Source organism: Mustela erminea, chromosome 1 (genome assembly GCF_009829155.1).
Source record: "Mustela erminea isolate mMusErm1 chromosome 1, mMusErm1.Pri, whole genome shotgun sequence".
NCBI lineage: Eukaryota > Metazoa > Chordata > Mammalia > Carnivora > Mustelidae > Mustela > Mustela erminea.
In genome coordinates this window covers 87,743,098-87,759,033 of record NC_045614.1, presented here as the reverse complement: position 1 = coordinate 87,759,033, position 15,936 = coordinate 87,743,098, and the positions used below count along the sequence as shown (strand labels likewise).

At 34.8% G+C, this 15,936-nt stretch overlaps 1 protein-coding gene across 10 annotated transcripts in view; it reads right to left on the bottom strand.

Moving 5' to 3' along the window:
- ANKRD28 (ankyrin repeat domain 28) overlaps nt 1-15,936 on the bottom strand; it is a 205,317-nt gene that overhangs the window by 25,954 nt on the left and 163,427 nt on the right. For all 10 annotated transcript variants that reach the window (XM_032332459.1, XM_032332505.1, XM_032332487.1 and 7 more), the window contains 7 exons: nt 14,785-14,899; nt 13,453-13,535; nt 11,266-11,329; nt 9,527-9,595; nt 7,131-7,271; nt 1,520-1,631; nt 347-373 (listed from right to left, as the gene is read on the bottom strand). In XM_032332459.1, the coding sequence (XP_032188350.1) occupies nt 347-373; nt 1,520-1,631; nt 7,131-7,271; nt 9,527-9,595; nt 11,266-11,329; nt 13,453-13,535; nt 14,785-14,899 (611 nt within the window). The remainder of the gene's footprint in view (nt 1-346; nt 374-1,519; nt 1,632-7,130; nt 7,272-9,526; nt 9,596-11,265; nt 11,330-13,452; nt 13,536-14,784; nt 14,900-15,936) is intronic.

Below are 15,936 nucleotides of genomic sequence, written 5' to 3'. Positions count from 1 at the left end.
TGCCTCCTTCCTCAAGTTTAAATACATTTTAGAGTAAAAATTGATACTTAAATATGAATTTTAAAATCTCAGACCATTATACTGTGAAGATTCCACTCAGCAAGCTTATACAATAGATCATCATAAAAGGGTGGTGAGGACCACAGAATAAGAGCTCTGAGGTAGGGCTATATACTAGCTTGAGGGAAATGCTATTTACTCACCACCAAGTAAGAACCACCTGCCCCAGCCCCATACCCTAAATGTACTTGTCTTTTTGTTCCCAGGAATGTGTAGAATGGGCTTCAGCTCTAGTGAGAGCAAATAAATTAATTACAATACTCCAAATGGGGGGCGGATTACTTACAACATCTAAAGGAGTTTCACTTGCAATCTGAAATAAAATTCAAAATAAGAATATTTAGCTTAGAAAATATTAATATATATATTAGAGCTATATGTTACAGGTCTCTATTTACACAAAGCTTTGTTAAATTCTATTCTGAGCTTGTGTTCCCTTTGCCTCAAACAAATTAAATCTTGATTTTATTTATTTATTTGACAGAGAGAGATCACAAGTAGACAGAGAGGCAGGCAGAGAGAGAGAGAGGGAAGCAGGCTCCCTGCTGAGCAGAGAGCCTGATGCGGGACTCGATCCCAGGACCCTGAGATCATGACCCGAGCCGAAGGCAGCAGTTTAACCCACTGAGCCACCCAGGCGCCCCCAAAATTAAATTTTTTAAATAAATAAGTATGCAGTATAATATACCACATATCTCTATTCATGGGTCTAAGACTTTAGTGTACAAGATACCATAATAACCCAAGGAAATATTTGTTATTTCTGATAGCAGGGTTTTAAGTACTGCATTAAACAGGTCAACCTTTTTCTATCTTTAATATCCACTCTCTGTTGAAGAGAAGCAAAGTTTAATATAATTTATAAGTAAGTCTAAATAAAGAAACTTTTAACTTGAAGTATCTGTTACACACTTGATAATCTTTTAAATTGTCTCTTGCTTTCTCTTTGATTTGGCAAAGTATGGTGAATGGCGTGTATATTCAAGAATGAGATCACAGTTGAAATAAAAAGCTCCTTTGCAGATGTACTGTCTCCCCTATCAGGAGGGACTGTAAAAAGAATGGGCCTTTCAGGAATCTCTAAATAATTTATATGGGAAAAAACCCTCCTCTTACAGGGACATTTCTCACACAACACATAGTTACAGTTCTTTAGAAATTTCTGGAAAACATTTATTTAAAGGAAAAGGGAAAAGAAATGCTACATCAACACAGGGTAGTAAGGGAAGGACACAAGAAGCCCTTTCCAGAGATCTAATTTTCTCCGTTCTCTTCTTTTTGAAAGGCAAAGGGAATGAGAGATATCTTATACTGAGGCAAGCAAGTATGAATTTTAGAGGTATATAATGGATCTAAAAATATTAAAAAGAGAGTTTGTTTGGTTCATTTATTCTCATTCTCATTATGTTATTAGAATATAAATCACATTAGTCTTTCCACAACAATTCACAAATCTTACCAGCTGAAGACAAAGACGGTGACCATAAGCAGCTGAATAATGAACTGCATTGTATCCTTGCTTGTCACGGATCCCTGGATTTGCATCATTTCGCAATAAGTATTCCAGGCACCTATATATAGTAATGTTCAAAATTCTAAATTTTGCATTTTAACCAATGATAAAGACAATCTGAAACTAAAAACTGACAATTTTTCTTATAATTTCTTGCAATTTTTCTTTTTCTAGAGAAAAGTAAAAATTACAAATACATCTACACTATATAAATATCATTTAAATGACATTGACTATAACTATCCTAAGAATACAAACGAAATGTTCATTAGAGAATATCCTTCATTCAAAATGAGTATCTCCAAATTCTGTCAACAAGCTCAGTATACCTGAGGGCTGGCTGTCTTTTACACAGTCACTATGGATGGCACCACCTATTCCACTCAAACAATATCTGACAGGATTAAACTTAGTGGTGGTGAGCATCCAATGTTGGCAATATTACTGTTGACGTATCTGGAACACAGAGTGGGTGTAGTATCTCATTAGGAAGCTGAAGAAAGGATATAAAAAAAAATCTCAGGATAACAAGATCAGAATTCAATGATCTTGAATCAGAGGACTGAGAAGACTGTAAATGGTGTAAAGTCATATGTAGGTAACAAGAAAGATTCTCCCATGGCAGATTTATCTGATTCCTGTGCTATCAAAGCATTAGAAAAATAATTTTAAAAGGTACAATTCACGATCTATTATAATTTTAGTACATTTTATTGTTAATGTAGCAAAAAAGGAGCACTGAATTAGAAATTAGAAGATTGTATATAGAACTAGTCTCTTACCAATGACCTTGAGCAAATCAAATCATTTCACCTTTGTGGTAAAATGGCCTCTGTTCCTTTTATAGATGGGGTGGGGAGCAGAAATCCAACTAAGAATGCTAAACTCCATTTATGCTCAAATTTCACATCCATAATTATTTGTTGATAATTTGTCTAATATTATAGTATGTTTAACTAAATATTAATTCAACTACCGAGGGAAAATTCATAATCAAATTATTTGTTAAAAATTCAAGTTTCCTTAAGGAGTGCACTTGCTAAGATGAGCACTGGGTGATGTATGGAATTGCTGAATCACTATATTGTATACCTAAACTAATATCACACTGTATGATTAACTATACTAGAATTAAAAAAAAAAAGTGTAAAAAATTTCAAGTTTCTAAAAGCATACTTAAATTATATAAAAACAAACAAAAAAGAACTCCAAAGCAATGTAACTGATCTTTTAGTAACTGTATCATATATAGATATATATAGAATGTATTACACATATACATAACTATCATTATGTATTACACATATATGTATTATGTATATGTATTACACATATACAGAACTATCATATATGTTATCTATGCATCAATCATCTATCTACCTATAAGGGCCTTTCTTTCCAGTGCCAACACATTTCTTTAATGCTGAATTGCTTAAAATCCTTTAGATCTCTTAGTAATTACTTGCAGACTCTATATTTACTATCCTCAATAGTAGCAAATGTCTATCCATTCAAGTGGAATTTTAACATTTATGTATAGTTAAAATTATTAGTCAAATATGGTGAACTGGGTATCATCATGAAACACAAATCTGAATCTAAAGTAACAAGATTGGTGTTTTTTGGTGTTCATAAACTAGCTTCGAGGGTTCTGCAGAAAGTGTTCCAGACAGTGTATAAACTGTGTCTAGTTTTCTTTCCTAGGTGTCCAAGTCAGAGGTCAGTGCTCACTGGAATGGATAAAAGACCTGCAGGCCTGGAGGACAGTCCTATTGCTTTGTAGGCACAAATATTTCACCCAAGGGCATATCTTTTTATCTTTAATCAAATTCTCTAGATGAGAGAGATGAAACAGAAATAGTTCTCCAACTGAGACCTGAGTACAAAGCAGATTCTATCAGTGGAAAAAACTATTTTAAGATAACTTCCTGATACATGAGTACTGAAAAAAAAAATTTATTTAAGGAAAGCAAAACAAGTAGGTAAGTTCGTGTTTATGTTCTAAAGTAAGAGATCTTGCACATCTCAATACATTTACAATGACTGGTCCATGGATACAGCATTAAATGGCTTCAAATAATTTGTTATACATTAATTCTTATCAAATCATATGATTTTTTTTTACATTCATATTATTCATATAATTGGTTTCCTATAACAAAACTATGACTAAGTTACTTTGAAATAAAATTCCTTCTACTGGCCTGCCTTTTACATTTTGTTAAGCAGTATCAACTTTCATTAACTACTTTGTGAGATAAAGCATTATCTTCAACAAATGGAAAAAATTACTGACACTCAGGAAAATCAAATCATATTCAAGATCTTTTGGCTAGCATACAGCAAAGCAAGGAGCAGACCTCAGGTCTTCTCTTCATCCAGTGTCCTCTTCATGCTACCAAATACTTCAGCACAGGGGTTAATGAGTTAGAGTGGCACTTTAACCTGTGTGCTTATAAAATACTGAACCACAAAATTCCTTGGTCTTGAATATGTGGACCTCACATCTAATTTGCAAATAAGATGGAGGGGAGAGAGTGTATTCTTTTTTCCTGATTGTAAGTTAACACACTGATTTTATCAAAGCCAGAAAATCAAGACATAAACAACCTTCCCTGGGGATGCTGACAGGGGATTAGCAAAGGATCATAAAAAAAAAAAAAAAAAAACCACAAATACACATTACTGAATAGTAGTAATTTGAGGTTATGGGGATTTTGTGTCCTTTTTAAGAAAATATTTCATACTTGTAAGTATGAATTAATAGTTCCAGATTATTTTATGAGAAATAAAAAAATAAAATTCTTTTATTCTTTTATTCCCAGTTTATATACCTGGGAAAAATAAGACAACATTTGATTTAGAAAAATAAGACAACATTTCTGTTTTTGGTTTTTTTGGGACGGGGAGAGGGCAGAGGGACAGGAGAGACTATCTTAAGCGGGCTCCATGCCCAGCGTGAAGCCCCACACAAAGTTTGGGTATCACAACCCTGAGATCATGACCTGAACTGAAATCAAGAGTTAGATGCTTAACCACTGAGCCACCCAGGTGCCCCAATATTTTATCAATGTTCCAGTGCTACTAATTGAGTCTCCAAAACAATCATTTATTGAAAGGATGCCTCTGGTATCCTAAAATGGTTACTGTAGCTTATAGCTTCCAGAAAGTCCTCAAGACCAAATCACTGAGATAATAAATGATGGCATTAGACAGGACCTCTGGGATTCTGATACTTTAAAGAAACAGAGGCTCTAAGAAACAGTGTGAGAGGGGCACCTGGGTGGCTCAGTCAGTTAAGAGACCAACTCCTGGTTTAGACTCCGGTCATGATCTCATCATGAGATTCAGCCCTGTGTTGGACTCCATGTTGAGTGGGGAATCTGCTTGAAGATTATCTCCCTTTGTCCCTCCCCCATTCTCTCAAGTAAATCTTAAAGAAAAAAAAAAACCCAAAAAACAAAAAACAAAAAAACAGTGCTAGATGATTTTATATACATAATCTCAGTTTTCTCCACAATTCTAAGTAAGTTTCTTTTCAATTTTACAGATAAAGATTTTGCTTGGCAATTACCTGCTCAGGCTCAAAGGGGTATAATATAGAAACCCCAAGATTTAAACTGGGTCTTTTGGATCCCAAAGTTCATGTTCTTTCTAGCACATTAGGCTGCTTTGTGTAGATACTGAGAATTAAATGTTTAAGTAGTAAGTATCACTAGGCTGTTGCTCAAGACAGTTTATATTAGGTGAAAGAACTGATTTATATCACTTTAGTACTGATACACTTCTACCAAAAAAAGTAGATTGGTTTAAAACAAAACCACAAATCCCAAACAGTATGGGTTGAACATTGTTATTCTCTTGGTTTCTGCATAAGAATTCAGGTTTAAAGTAACTGTCTAAGGGCAAGAGGACCTTGGGTAATCTCTACGTGTGTGTGTGTGTGTGTGTGTGTGTGAGAGAGAGAGAGAGAGAGAGAGAGAGAGAGAGAGAAAGAGACATCTCAGTGGAATTTATGTACATCCCATTGAGTGACACCTAATAACTAGTGTGTGGGAACAGTGGTAAAGGATCATTGGTGGTGATATGCTCATTTTAGGTATAATCTATTTTAAGAAAATCTAGAAATTAAACCCTGAAGTTACAGAATTTATACATCAGAGGATGGTCTACTTACCCCAGTTTACCAACATTTTTTTAAAGTAAGATTTTACTTATTTATTTGACACAGGGGGGTGGGGCAGAGAGAGAGAGAGCGCACAGGCAGAGGGAGTGGCAGGCAGAGAAGGGAGCCTGATGCAATGCAGGGCTTGATCCCAGGACTCTGGGATCATGACTTGAGCCAAAGGCCAATGCTTAATTGACTGTGCCACCCAAGTGCCCCACCAAAATATTTTCTTATTTACAAAGTCTTTACCACAGATTTTCTTTAAAGAGCTACTATCTATAAAAACATACTTCAAGTAATTTAACTTCTTCCAAAATCTATCTACACCTAACTACTCTAGGTTTATGTGAAATTATACAAATTATTTACATTCTTGTAAACAAAAGTAAGATTTTACTAGTGCTTTTGAGATTACAAGAGCTTCAGCTTCGAATCCAAGATAACAAAGTGCTACTGATAGAAATGGCTTTGATATTAGTTACAGAATTTATAATAAACATTTGTGAATAATATCTTCAAGTTATGCTTTTTAAGGGTAAAAAGCAAATATTAAAAACCACAGAAATAGTTCTATGTTAATTAAAACTTCCTTGAAGTATATTTTATAAAATCCCCCTTACAAATCACTCTTTGTTTTTCCCTTTGGGTATTTTTACTCTTAATTGATCCATACACAATTGTGAATACCACAAACTGAAGATCCTCTCTCTCCAGTGAATTTATTTTCTTCCAAGAAGGCAATATATATTAAGGTACTATGAACGGTTCTGATCAGCTTTAGGTGAATATTAATTATAAAAAATAATTTACACATCTCTTGTTCTTTGGTTATTCAGGCATTCTTGGCCAATATTTGGTTATTCCGTTATCTCATTTACTTATTTAAGCAATATTTAGAACCAACAAGTGCCAGATTTTGCCATATTGGCTACTCCCTTTTTGGATAGATACCCATTTCTAAGGATTTCTTACAAATACAAACTCTCTACCTCTGACTGATACTGGTGTTCCAATCTCTGCCCCATCTTCCGCTGGCATTGTCCACATCTCTTCTCTGTCCCTTTCCCTGTGATAAACTCAAAACTGCTGCCTCTGAGAAGTCAGAGGGAAAAAACATGGAGATGATATTAAGATGTGCTTTGGCAGGGAGGACAAGAAGAGGCCTTTATCTTTCTTCTACCAGATCAGTGAATAAAGAAGGTTGCTGAGTAGAACCAGGTAATAAACTATGATTCAGGAATAATTATGAAACCAATTTATTTCCACACAAGAGACTCAAGAAAATACCACAAAAAGTATAAAAATATGAACCTGCAATAAAAACAGCCATCCACATGGAAAATGTTTGTTTACAGAAATAATCCTTCATTCTCACCACATGATACTTACTTGCCATCTGTGTCTGACGTGGCTGCATAGTGCAGGGGTGTGCATCCTCTTTCATCAAGGTCATTCACACTTGCTCCTGATCCCACAAGAGCAAACAGGCACTGGTAATTGCAGTTGGCAGCAGCATAGTGCAGCGGAGATCTTTTGTGCCCAAGTTAATATAAGAAAAATAAAAGCCAGGGACATATACCAGTAAATAAGTGCACAGCTGACTCTTACTTGACCCAGTTACAAATGCTGAATTTATAGTGAGTCTGAGATTGATTTCTACCATATACTAAGTCTTTTGGAGGTCAGGACAAAAGAAGCTAGTATGAGAAAGTAAGGTAGCAAAGAACCTCTAAGAATAGGAAATTACGACAGAAACACAGTAAAATTATTTCATGGTCCCCACAGTAAGGATTCTAGTCTTTTGAGTGAATTACAGACACCTTCATATTCTGCTCAGAAACTTTTGAACACTTTCATTTTAACAAAACTTCCCTTATACTAACAAAAATGTTTCACAGTACAGGAGTAGAAGCTGTTGTTCATGTCTCAGGAGGAATAAAGAATAAGAGAAATATAGAAGCATTAAATAGAATGCCCTACTCTACCAACCATACAGTAAAGCTGTACAGTAGAATCAGGTTTCTCAAGCAAGAACTGCATAGTTTTGAAGACTCTTTTTTATTCAGAACAGTTAGAGTACGGTTTTTAATTTCTTAAGACTGAGTATTTGTAGCCGGTTTCCTCCCAGTTACTGAAATGCATCAGAATGTTACTAAAATTCCGTCTTTGAATTGCAACTCTATAATGATTCCATGACTTTTCATTTAAAAAAAAAAAGGACAGAAGAAAAAAAAACAAAAAATGAAGGTAAACAGTAGTAAAACAGTACTACTAAACAGTAGTAAAACATTATTTTACTTTATTGGATAACAACATAGTATACTAATAGCATTGTTTTTTTCGGTCTTGGTGGCTCCCCCCTTTATTTTTATTTATTTATTTTTAAAATTATTTTTATTAACGTATAATGTATTGTTTCAGGGGTACAGGTCTGTGAATCATCAGTCTTACACATTTCACAGCATTCACCATAGCACATACCCTCCCCAATGTCCATAACCCAGCCACTCTATCCCTACCTCCCCCAACCCCCAGCAACCTTCAGTTTGTTTTATGAGATTAAAAGAGTCTCTTATGGTTTGTTTCCCTCTTAATTAAGAAATACAATTAACCCTGAATTACTTCCAAGGTTCTAAACTCAGAATATGCTTCAGTAGCCCTTGCTGCCATTTGTAATAAAAAAATGCTTCAAGTGCTACAAATTAACTAATGTAAGATGGATTAAAGTAGAATTGTAAAAGTCAATTTACTGTAAAAATATTGCATTGCAAAGCCAAACAAAATGATTTTGGTTTCATAGGTCATTAGTTCCTTTTATTAGTTAGGCTTATGAAGCTGTCTATTCCTCAAAGTAATTATGGGGTCAAACAGTTTTTTTTTTTAAATATGCATTTCTGATTCCCTACCATACATAATTATTTACTTCTGCACTGACCCCATGCCATGCACTGAATGTACATCCACACATTTCCTTCTGGCACACACACCCTTTCTAGTCATACGCTTTGATATAATTCTCAAACTCATGACCCACAATTTTGCTCACACTGCCTGCCACCTCTTTTTTTTTAACCAATTCAAACTGCCTTCAATCTTTTCCTGGATGGTTTTAGCACATGCTAGGTCAACTCCTACTCTAAGTAACTTAGTAGATACTGGTGACTTTAAGTACCGTTACCATCAATGCTAGTCACAGTAAGAATGAGGACTGGCTAAAAGACTACAAAGGGGTTCTGTTACTTCAGTTATTTTCCTACCAGTCATATGAAGGATGTGCTATTATGTGTATAGGTAATGTGGGGAGTTATATGAGGGGAGAACAAAAGTTTCATATATATTTATTACCTATTTCATTCCGGTTTCTAGTGGTCTGTAACCAAATATGGGCACCAAAGTCTCTGACAATGAAATGACTTAGGGGTAAGGAGAACTGTACTACTAAGTTCTAGGTCTTGTGAATTTCTTGAAGGAACACAGGCACCATGGGGTTTTACATTTCTAAGTATAATTATGGGAGGAGGAAGAATGATATCGAGAGATTCAGAGCTGCTTATAAGGTAAAGCTGTGGCTGACAGCCTGGGGCTGTGGCAGGGGGCCAAGTGGAAGAAGACTGTGGGTAAAAATGAATTATTTCAAAGCTACTGACTTATTCGGGCCTCTCAGTGAATCATGATCACAATGCAAAAGATGCTCAACTGTTAATTCTCAGAAGACAGAAGGTCATGCAAGTCATTTAGTAAACAACATTAATTAGGTTCTACAGAGGAATGTCATCACAGCCTACCTCCCAAATTTGTCCTTTTTGTTGAAGTCTGCACCAGTATTCAGCAGAAGGTTTAGGCACTCCAAATTCCTATTAGGGAAAATACAGTTAGAAGATTTAACTGTCAGTAATTTCATAACAAAATTGGTAGTTTAAGTACCAAAACATGTTTTCAAATGAAGACAAAGTGAAAAAAATGACATGATATATATTTAATAAAAAATAAAACATTAAAAAATAAAATAAAATAAAACATTAAAATTCATTGTATCTAGAATTTTAAGAAGTTATATATATATATATATATATATATATATATATACACACATATTGGCATGTTGATAGGAAATAACAGTGAGTCATGTTGTCACTGTTTAAAAGAAAGCTCACATTTAAGTTCCTGAGAGTTGGTTAAGTGGCTGCCTTAGGCTCAGGTCATGAGCTCATTGGTCCTGGGATGCAGCCCGAGTCCTTGGACTCCCTGCTCAGTGGGGAGTCTGCTTTTTCTTCTGCCTTCCCACTCCTTGGCACCCCTGGCACCTCACACTCTATCTAAATAAAATCTTAAAAACTTCCTGAGAGTTTTTAGAAACCTTTAAAACAAACTTCAAACAACATGCTTTTAACAGAATGGTTTAAATTTAAATGGTTTTTAATACTAAATTAAAAGAAAATGGGTTAAAAAAAAAATCAAACCTGAAAATGCTCTAATTTGTTTTCCCTTATCTTCTCCTATATTATAATTGCTTAAATGTATCTTAAATTAAAATTGTAGGAGCGTATGGTACATGCATGGGTCTTTCTGTAGTTTAACTTTCAAAACCCTGAACATCATTACTATGTTACACTAGAAACTGAGATTAGCACCTAATCAGACAGTCGTGTTGTCTTTTGTCCCTCCCTTTGGAGGCCAGTAATATGGAAGCTAGGTTTTAACTGGAAAGTCCTTTGGTGACCTTGGAAGAACAAGAGGACCCAGTCATATGTTCACAATCCATCTTTGCATCTGTGACTGGCCTAGTAGTAGTCTTGGTTCAGTATACTTGTCCTCCGAAACCTCTGGGAACTTTTAAAGAATGATTATTAGTAATAAAATTCTTGTAAATAATGTTTTTGATAAGTCACCATGAATTAAATGTCTTACTGCAGATTTAGGATCTAACTGATCAGAAACAATAGATTAGAGCATGCTTCAAAGATGATGAGTTTTAATTGAAGGTTGTTGTTCATTCAAACCAAGAGCCTAGTTACCCCTAGCAGCAATATTTAAAACTTTGTCAAAAATTTTTTAATCTCAAAAATTTTCTTTTTCCTATTAGGGTAGAGGAAAGACATAAACAAGCCACAGACATTTTTTTCTCCTAAAATTATGATTAAAAAACCCCTACACAGCTTTTAGTATTACGCAGAACATCTCTAATGTTAATTGCTCTCTATTCCTTTCATTTAGCCACAAATAATTTTCTCTCACAAAAAGCAATACTTCCTTTTACAGTTTTGCTCCACCTCCCCCACATTACTGTATCCTTTTACAGTTTTGTTCCAACTCTCTTCCCACTCATAATTTAGGACTCAGATGGAAGAGGATTTAGAAAAAGTAATTTCTACTACTCTGGACTTTCTTCTCCCAAACCATTCCTTTTATGGTTTGTTTTCCATTTTGACACAGCCCATAACTATTAAAGAGAAACAAAGATAAGAGAAAAACTGACATGACCAGCTACCTTCTTCTTAAAAAAGTAAAAATTTTGTTAACATACCCTCCAGCTGCAGCTGCGTGTAGACAGGTCCTGCCAAAATCATCTGGGGTATCTATATCAAATCCTGTAAGAATGAATACATCTTACATAGTATCATAGATAAGTTATTTCATATTAAAGTACTATGTCAAGAAATGTCATGTATCTTATGACCCCCAATCTCAAACAAAACTAAATTACAAATAGGCACAAAATTATTGAAAGTAGATAATAATATATAATATTACCCCAAAAAACTGCCTCTAAGGACTGAGACTACTTTTAGGATAAGTGCTGGAGAACTTGTTTAAAAACCACAGGATATAACGGAATATTATTCAACAATAAAAAGAAGTGAAGTACTGATACATGTTATAATATGAATAATCCTTGAGAACACTTGGCTAAGTGAAAGAAAAGACCACATCTTGGGTGATTCCATTTCTTTTTTTTTTTTTTTTTTTTAAAGATTTTATTTATTTATTTGACAGACAGAAATCACAAGTAGGCAGAGAGGAAAGCAGAGAGAGAGAGGAGGAAGCAGGCTCCCTGCTGAGCAGAGAGCCCGATGTGGGACTCGATCCCAGGACCCTGAGATCATGACCTGAGCCGAAGGCAGCGGCTTAACCCACTGAGCCACCCAGGCGCCCGGGTGATTCCATTTCTATGAACTATCCAGAACAGGCAAATTTAGAGACAGAAAGCAGAGTAATGGTTGCTTAGAGAGGTGAGGGAGGAAATGAGGACTGACTGCTAATAGGAGGATGAGAATGTTCTAAAACTGACTATAGGGGTGCATGGATGGTTCAGTTGGGTTAAGCATCTGACTTCGGCTCAGGTCATGATCTCAGGGTCCTAGGATCAAATTCCGTGTGTGGCTCCCCGCTGAGCAGGGAGTCTGCTTATCCCTCTGCCACGCCACCCCCCCCCCCCCGGCTCCCACGCTGCGCACGCTCTCTCAAATATGTAAGATCTTAAAAAAAAAAAAAAACCAACTGTAATGATGGACACATACCTCTGAATATACTAACAGACACTGAACTATATGCTTTAAATGGGTGAATTGCATGTTATGTGAATTATGTTTTTAGGGGTGCCTAGGTGGCTCAGTTGGTTAAGCATCTGCCTTCCGCTTAGGTCATGATCTTGGGGTCCTGGGATGGAACCTGTGTCAGGCTCCCTACTTAGCAGGGAGTCTGTTTCTCCCTCTGCCACTTGTGCTCTCTTCCTCTCTCAAATAAATAAAAATCTTAAAAAACAAACAAACAAACAAACAAAAAACCATTTTTAAAAGAAGCCATAGATGCTTTGCTACCTGTGAATTATTACTAACACTGAGGAGAAATTTTAGACTTCTCTTTCATAGACAAATGGGTTTGTGAATACTTGTGGGCATACACATACTTTTAAAAACTTAAAGCATACCTTTAAAAACTTTATGTTTTTATGTATGTGGGCATACACATACTTTTAAAAACTTTAAAACTTAAAAAAAACCTTAAGTTTTTTTTTTTAAACTTAAAAAAAAATCACTAAGAAAAACTCAGAAGTGTCTGTCTCACAGAGTATGTTAATTTTCACCAAAACTTTCCCATAATTCTTTCAGCAATCGTGAGTATTAATATGTAAAATGTGCTCAACTTTTTTAACACTGAGAAACAGATTATCATTTAAAATCAACTGAATTATATATACTCAGTAATTCTATGCATTTAATAAGGACCCCAGTTTTAGAATATTTGTAGAAAGCTATAGATCCTGTTTTGTTTCAAACAGACTATTATTATGGTATTATAAGACAGTAATTAGATATGGTATAAATAATTTCACAAACCTGGAAGATACTATAGCATGGCTATCAGCTCCTAAAAAGGAAGCATGCAAATGATATTCTGTTTCTAGACATATGGAGATGATCCAAGAAAACTACCATTCAATGAATAGAAACTACTCTAGAAATACTCCATATTCCATTCCCCAGCTAACAGAAGGAAATCCTGGAAAAATAAAACTTTTCCCAGATTTGAAGATAAAACTGAATCTTAAAGTTAAAAAAGAACCAACATCTTCTCAGAGAGTTTAATATATGATTCACACTTGTACATATCTACAAGTAATTTTGGAAAAGCAGGATAAAGAGACTGTATTGAAATATGAAGGGCTTTGGGGGAAAAAAAAAAAGACTCAGTCTACAATGGTTCCACTTACCAGAAGAAAGTAGTTTTCTGCAGCAATCTGAAAAACCACTTAAGGCTGCCAAATGGAGGGGGAACATTCCATGTATGCCACGCCTGAAGTATAAGTAGGATAGTAACCTCATTACAATCAAGAATAACACAATCATTTAAATAAATTACAAAGAAACTAGTTAAAGTGGAAAGATAATTAGATGAGTCCAAACCTTTAATATTTTAAATAGCAATTTGGCAAAAGGCTGAAGGTGGGCATAGCTTATTTATTATCCAGCAATTTTCCTCCAGAAGTAGAATTTTTCAACCTTAGTACTATTGCCATGATGGACTTTGTTGGGGGCTGTGGAGGGGCAGCTTCCCTGTGCATACAGGATGTTCAGAGGTGCCCCAGAGCTCTATCCAAACCAGATGCCAGTAACACCCTCCTCCCAAAGTATGACAACCAAAATTGTCTCTGGACATTTGCCTAGGGTATGAAATTCATTCCTTCCGCTTTGCCAGTGAGAATCATTACCACGACACAAAATGTTCAAGAATGCTTACTGTAGTAATTTTTGTAAAATTGGAAGCAATTTAAATTTGCAAATAAGTAGAATGAATAAACTATGAAATCTTTATATAATAATTACATTTTATTAAATGGATGACTATAGGTTATTTGTAGAGATTATGAAAGAAAGTCCAAATTTTCTACATGGCTAAATAAGAGACTGCAAAAATGTGTAGAGTTCCATCACATTTACAGAAAGCTTAAAAGAAGGTTTAAAACATGTTAATGAATATATGTAATAAATGTAATAAGATGTAATAAAAATATAAAGACACACCTAAGAATGATAAACATCAATTTAAGTAGGGTGTTTACTTCTACATAGCATGCAAGAGAATCCATCTTTCCAAAATAAACCTTTAAAGAGAAACTTCAATAAATAAAATAGACAAAGTGTGTTGTTTTGACCAAAGTGGAGGGGGGAGGGGGCAAAAAATCTACAGATAGTATTATCTGAATGAAAAAGAAAAGCATTCAGTAAATAAATACTTTCAGGTCTTTTATTTACTTTTAGATTAAAAATAAATAGATCACAACAATGAAAAGCTCTGACTAAAACTGAGCATTATTCATAATCTAGAATTCAATGGGGTAAAAAAAAATGCACTATGCTGGCTTACCAAAGAAATCACATTAAATATTCTAGCACAACATCCTAGAACTTAAAAGCTCAAGCAATTAGTACCATATTGGGTACAGAAATCCATACTTCTACTTGAAATCTCTAGAAAACTGCAATTCACTTCCATCTGTGTTTCCCTTTCAGCACAGCTATCAACACTGTGGTTAAGTACTTACTTTGCAGTGTCAGCACCACTTGTAATAAGAGTGTTGATTAGCAGCTCATGGCCGTACCTTGCTGCTATGTGCAAAGGGGTGTTTCCATTCTTATCCTCACAGTCAATTACAGCTCCTGCAATAAATAATGTATGATCAGATGCTGGACTATATTAAGATCAAGTCAAATTTATTACACAGAAAGTAACATAAAATTCTATTCAGGCATAAACTAATGGATATAGTGATTTGACTAGGTTTCACTCATAGGACAATAATGGACCAGGCACTGAGGTTACAGATTTTACATTTAAAAACAATTTTGTGAACTAAGCATAAGCTTTTAATATATTTTATTTGTTAAGATTTTATTTATTTATTTGACACACAGAGAGAGAAAGAGAGAGAGAGAGAGATCACAAGGAGGCAGAGAGGCAGGCAGAGAGGGGGAAGCAGGCTCCCAGATAAGCAGAGAGCCCAAAGCAGGGCTTGATCTCAGGACCCTGAGATCATGACCTGAGCTGAAGGCAGAGGCTTTAACCCACTGAGCCAGGTGCTCAGCTTTTAATATATTTTAAAATGATGAAAGGGTTCTGGGGTCCTATAAGTTTGGAAACCACTATATTAAAACAAAATTAAATACATTTCATTAGAGCAAGATTTCAGAGCTTTAATGCACATATGCCAAGTATCATCAAAATTGCAGGCAATGCTTCAGGAATTATTTGATCACAAAACTACTACTTTTTCCTTGCAAAACTGTAACAACTATTATCTTGAGGACTATTAAACAGTTCCTTGGAATATGGCTTGGGAAACACTAAAGTAATGTACCTAAGAACTTTTATTTAAAGGTTTAGCTTGCTTAGTACTAATTCAAATGCAAAAGAATACAAGTTCTGAAAGTAAAGTCCTAAAAATAGTTCAGAATACCCAAAAGGGGAAAAAAGATAAATGCAACAGAATTTTGTTAATGTATAATACAAATACCAACTGCGGTGGAAAGGCAAAGTTTTCTATTTAGCAATGCTTTAAAAAAGCCCATACCAACTGCTAGAGAAACTGTACTTCTAATTCAGGTGAAACAAAAAATAAATGAAAAACAAATTATGAAAGATACATATATATGGCATTTTATACTCTTTATTATTTGATTTTCATAAGATCTGAAAT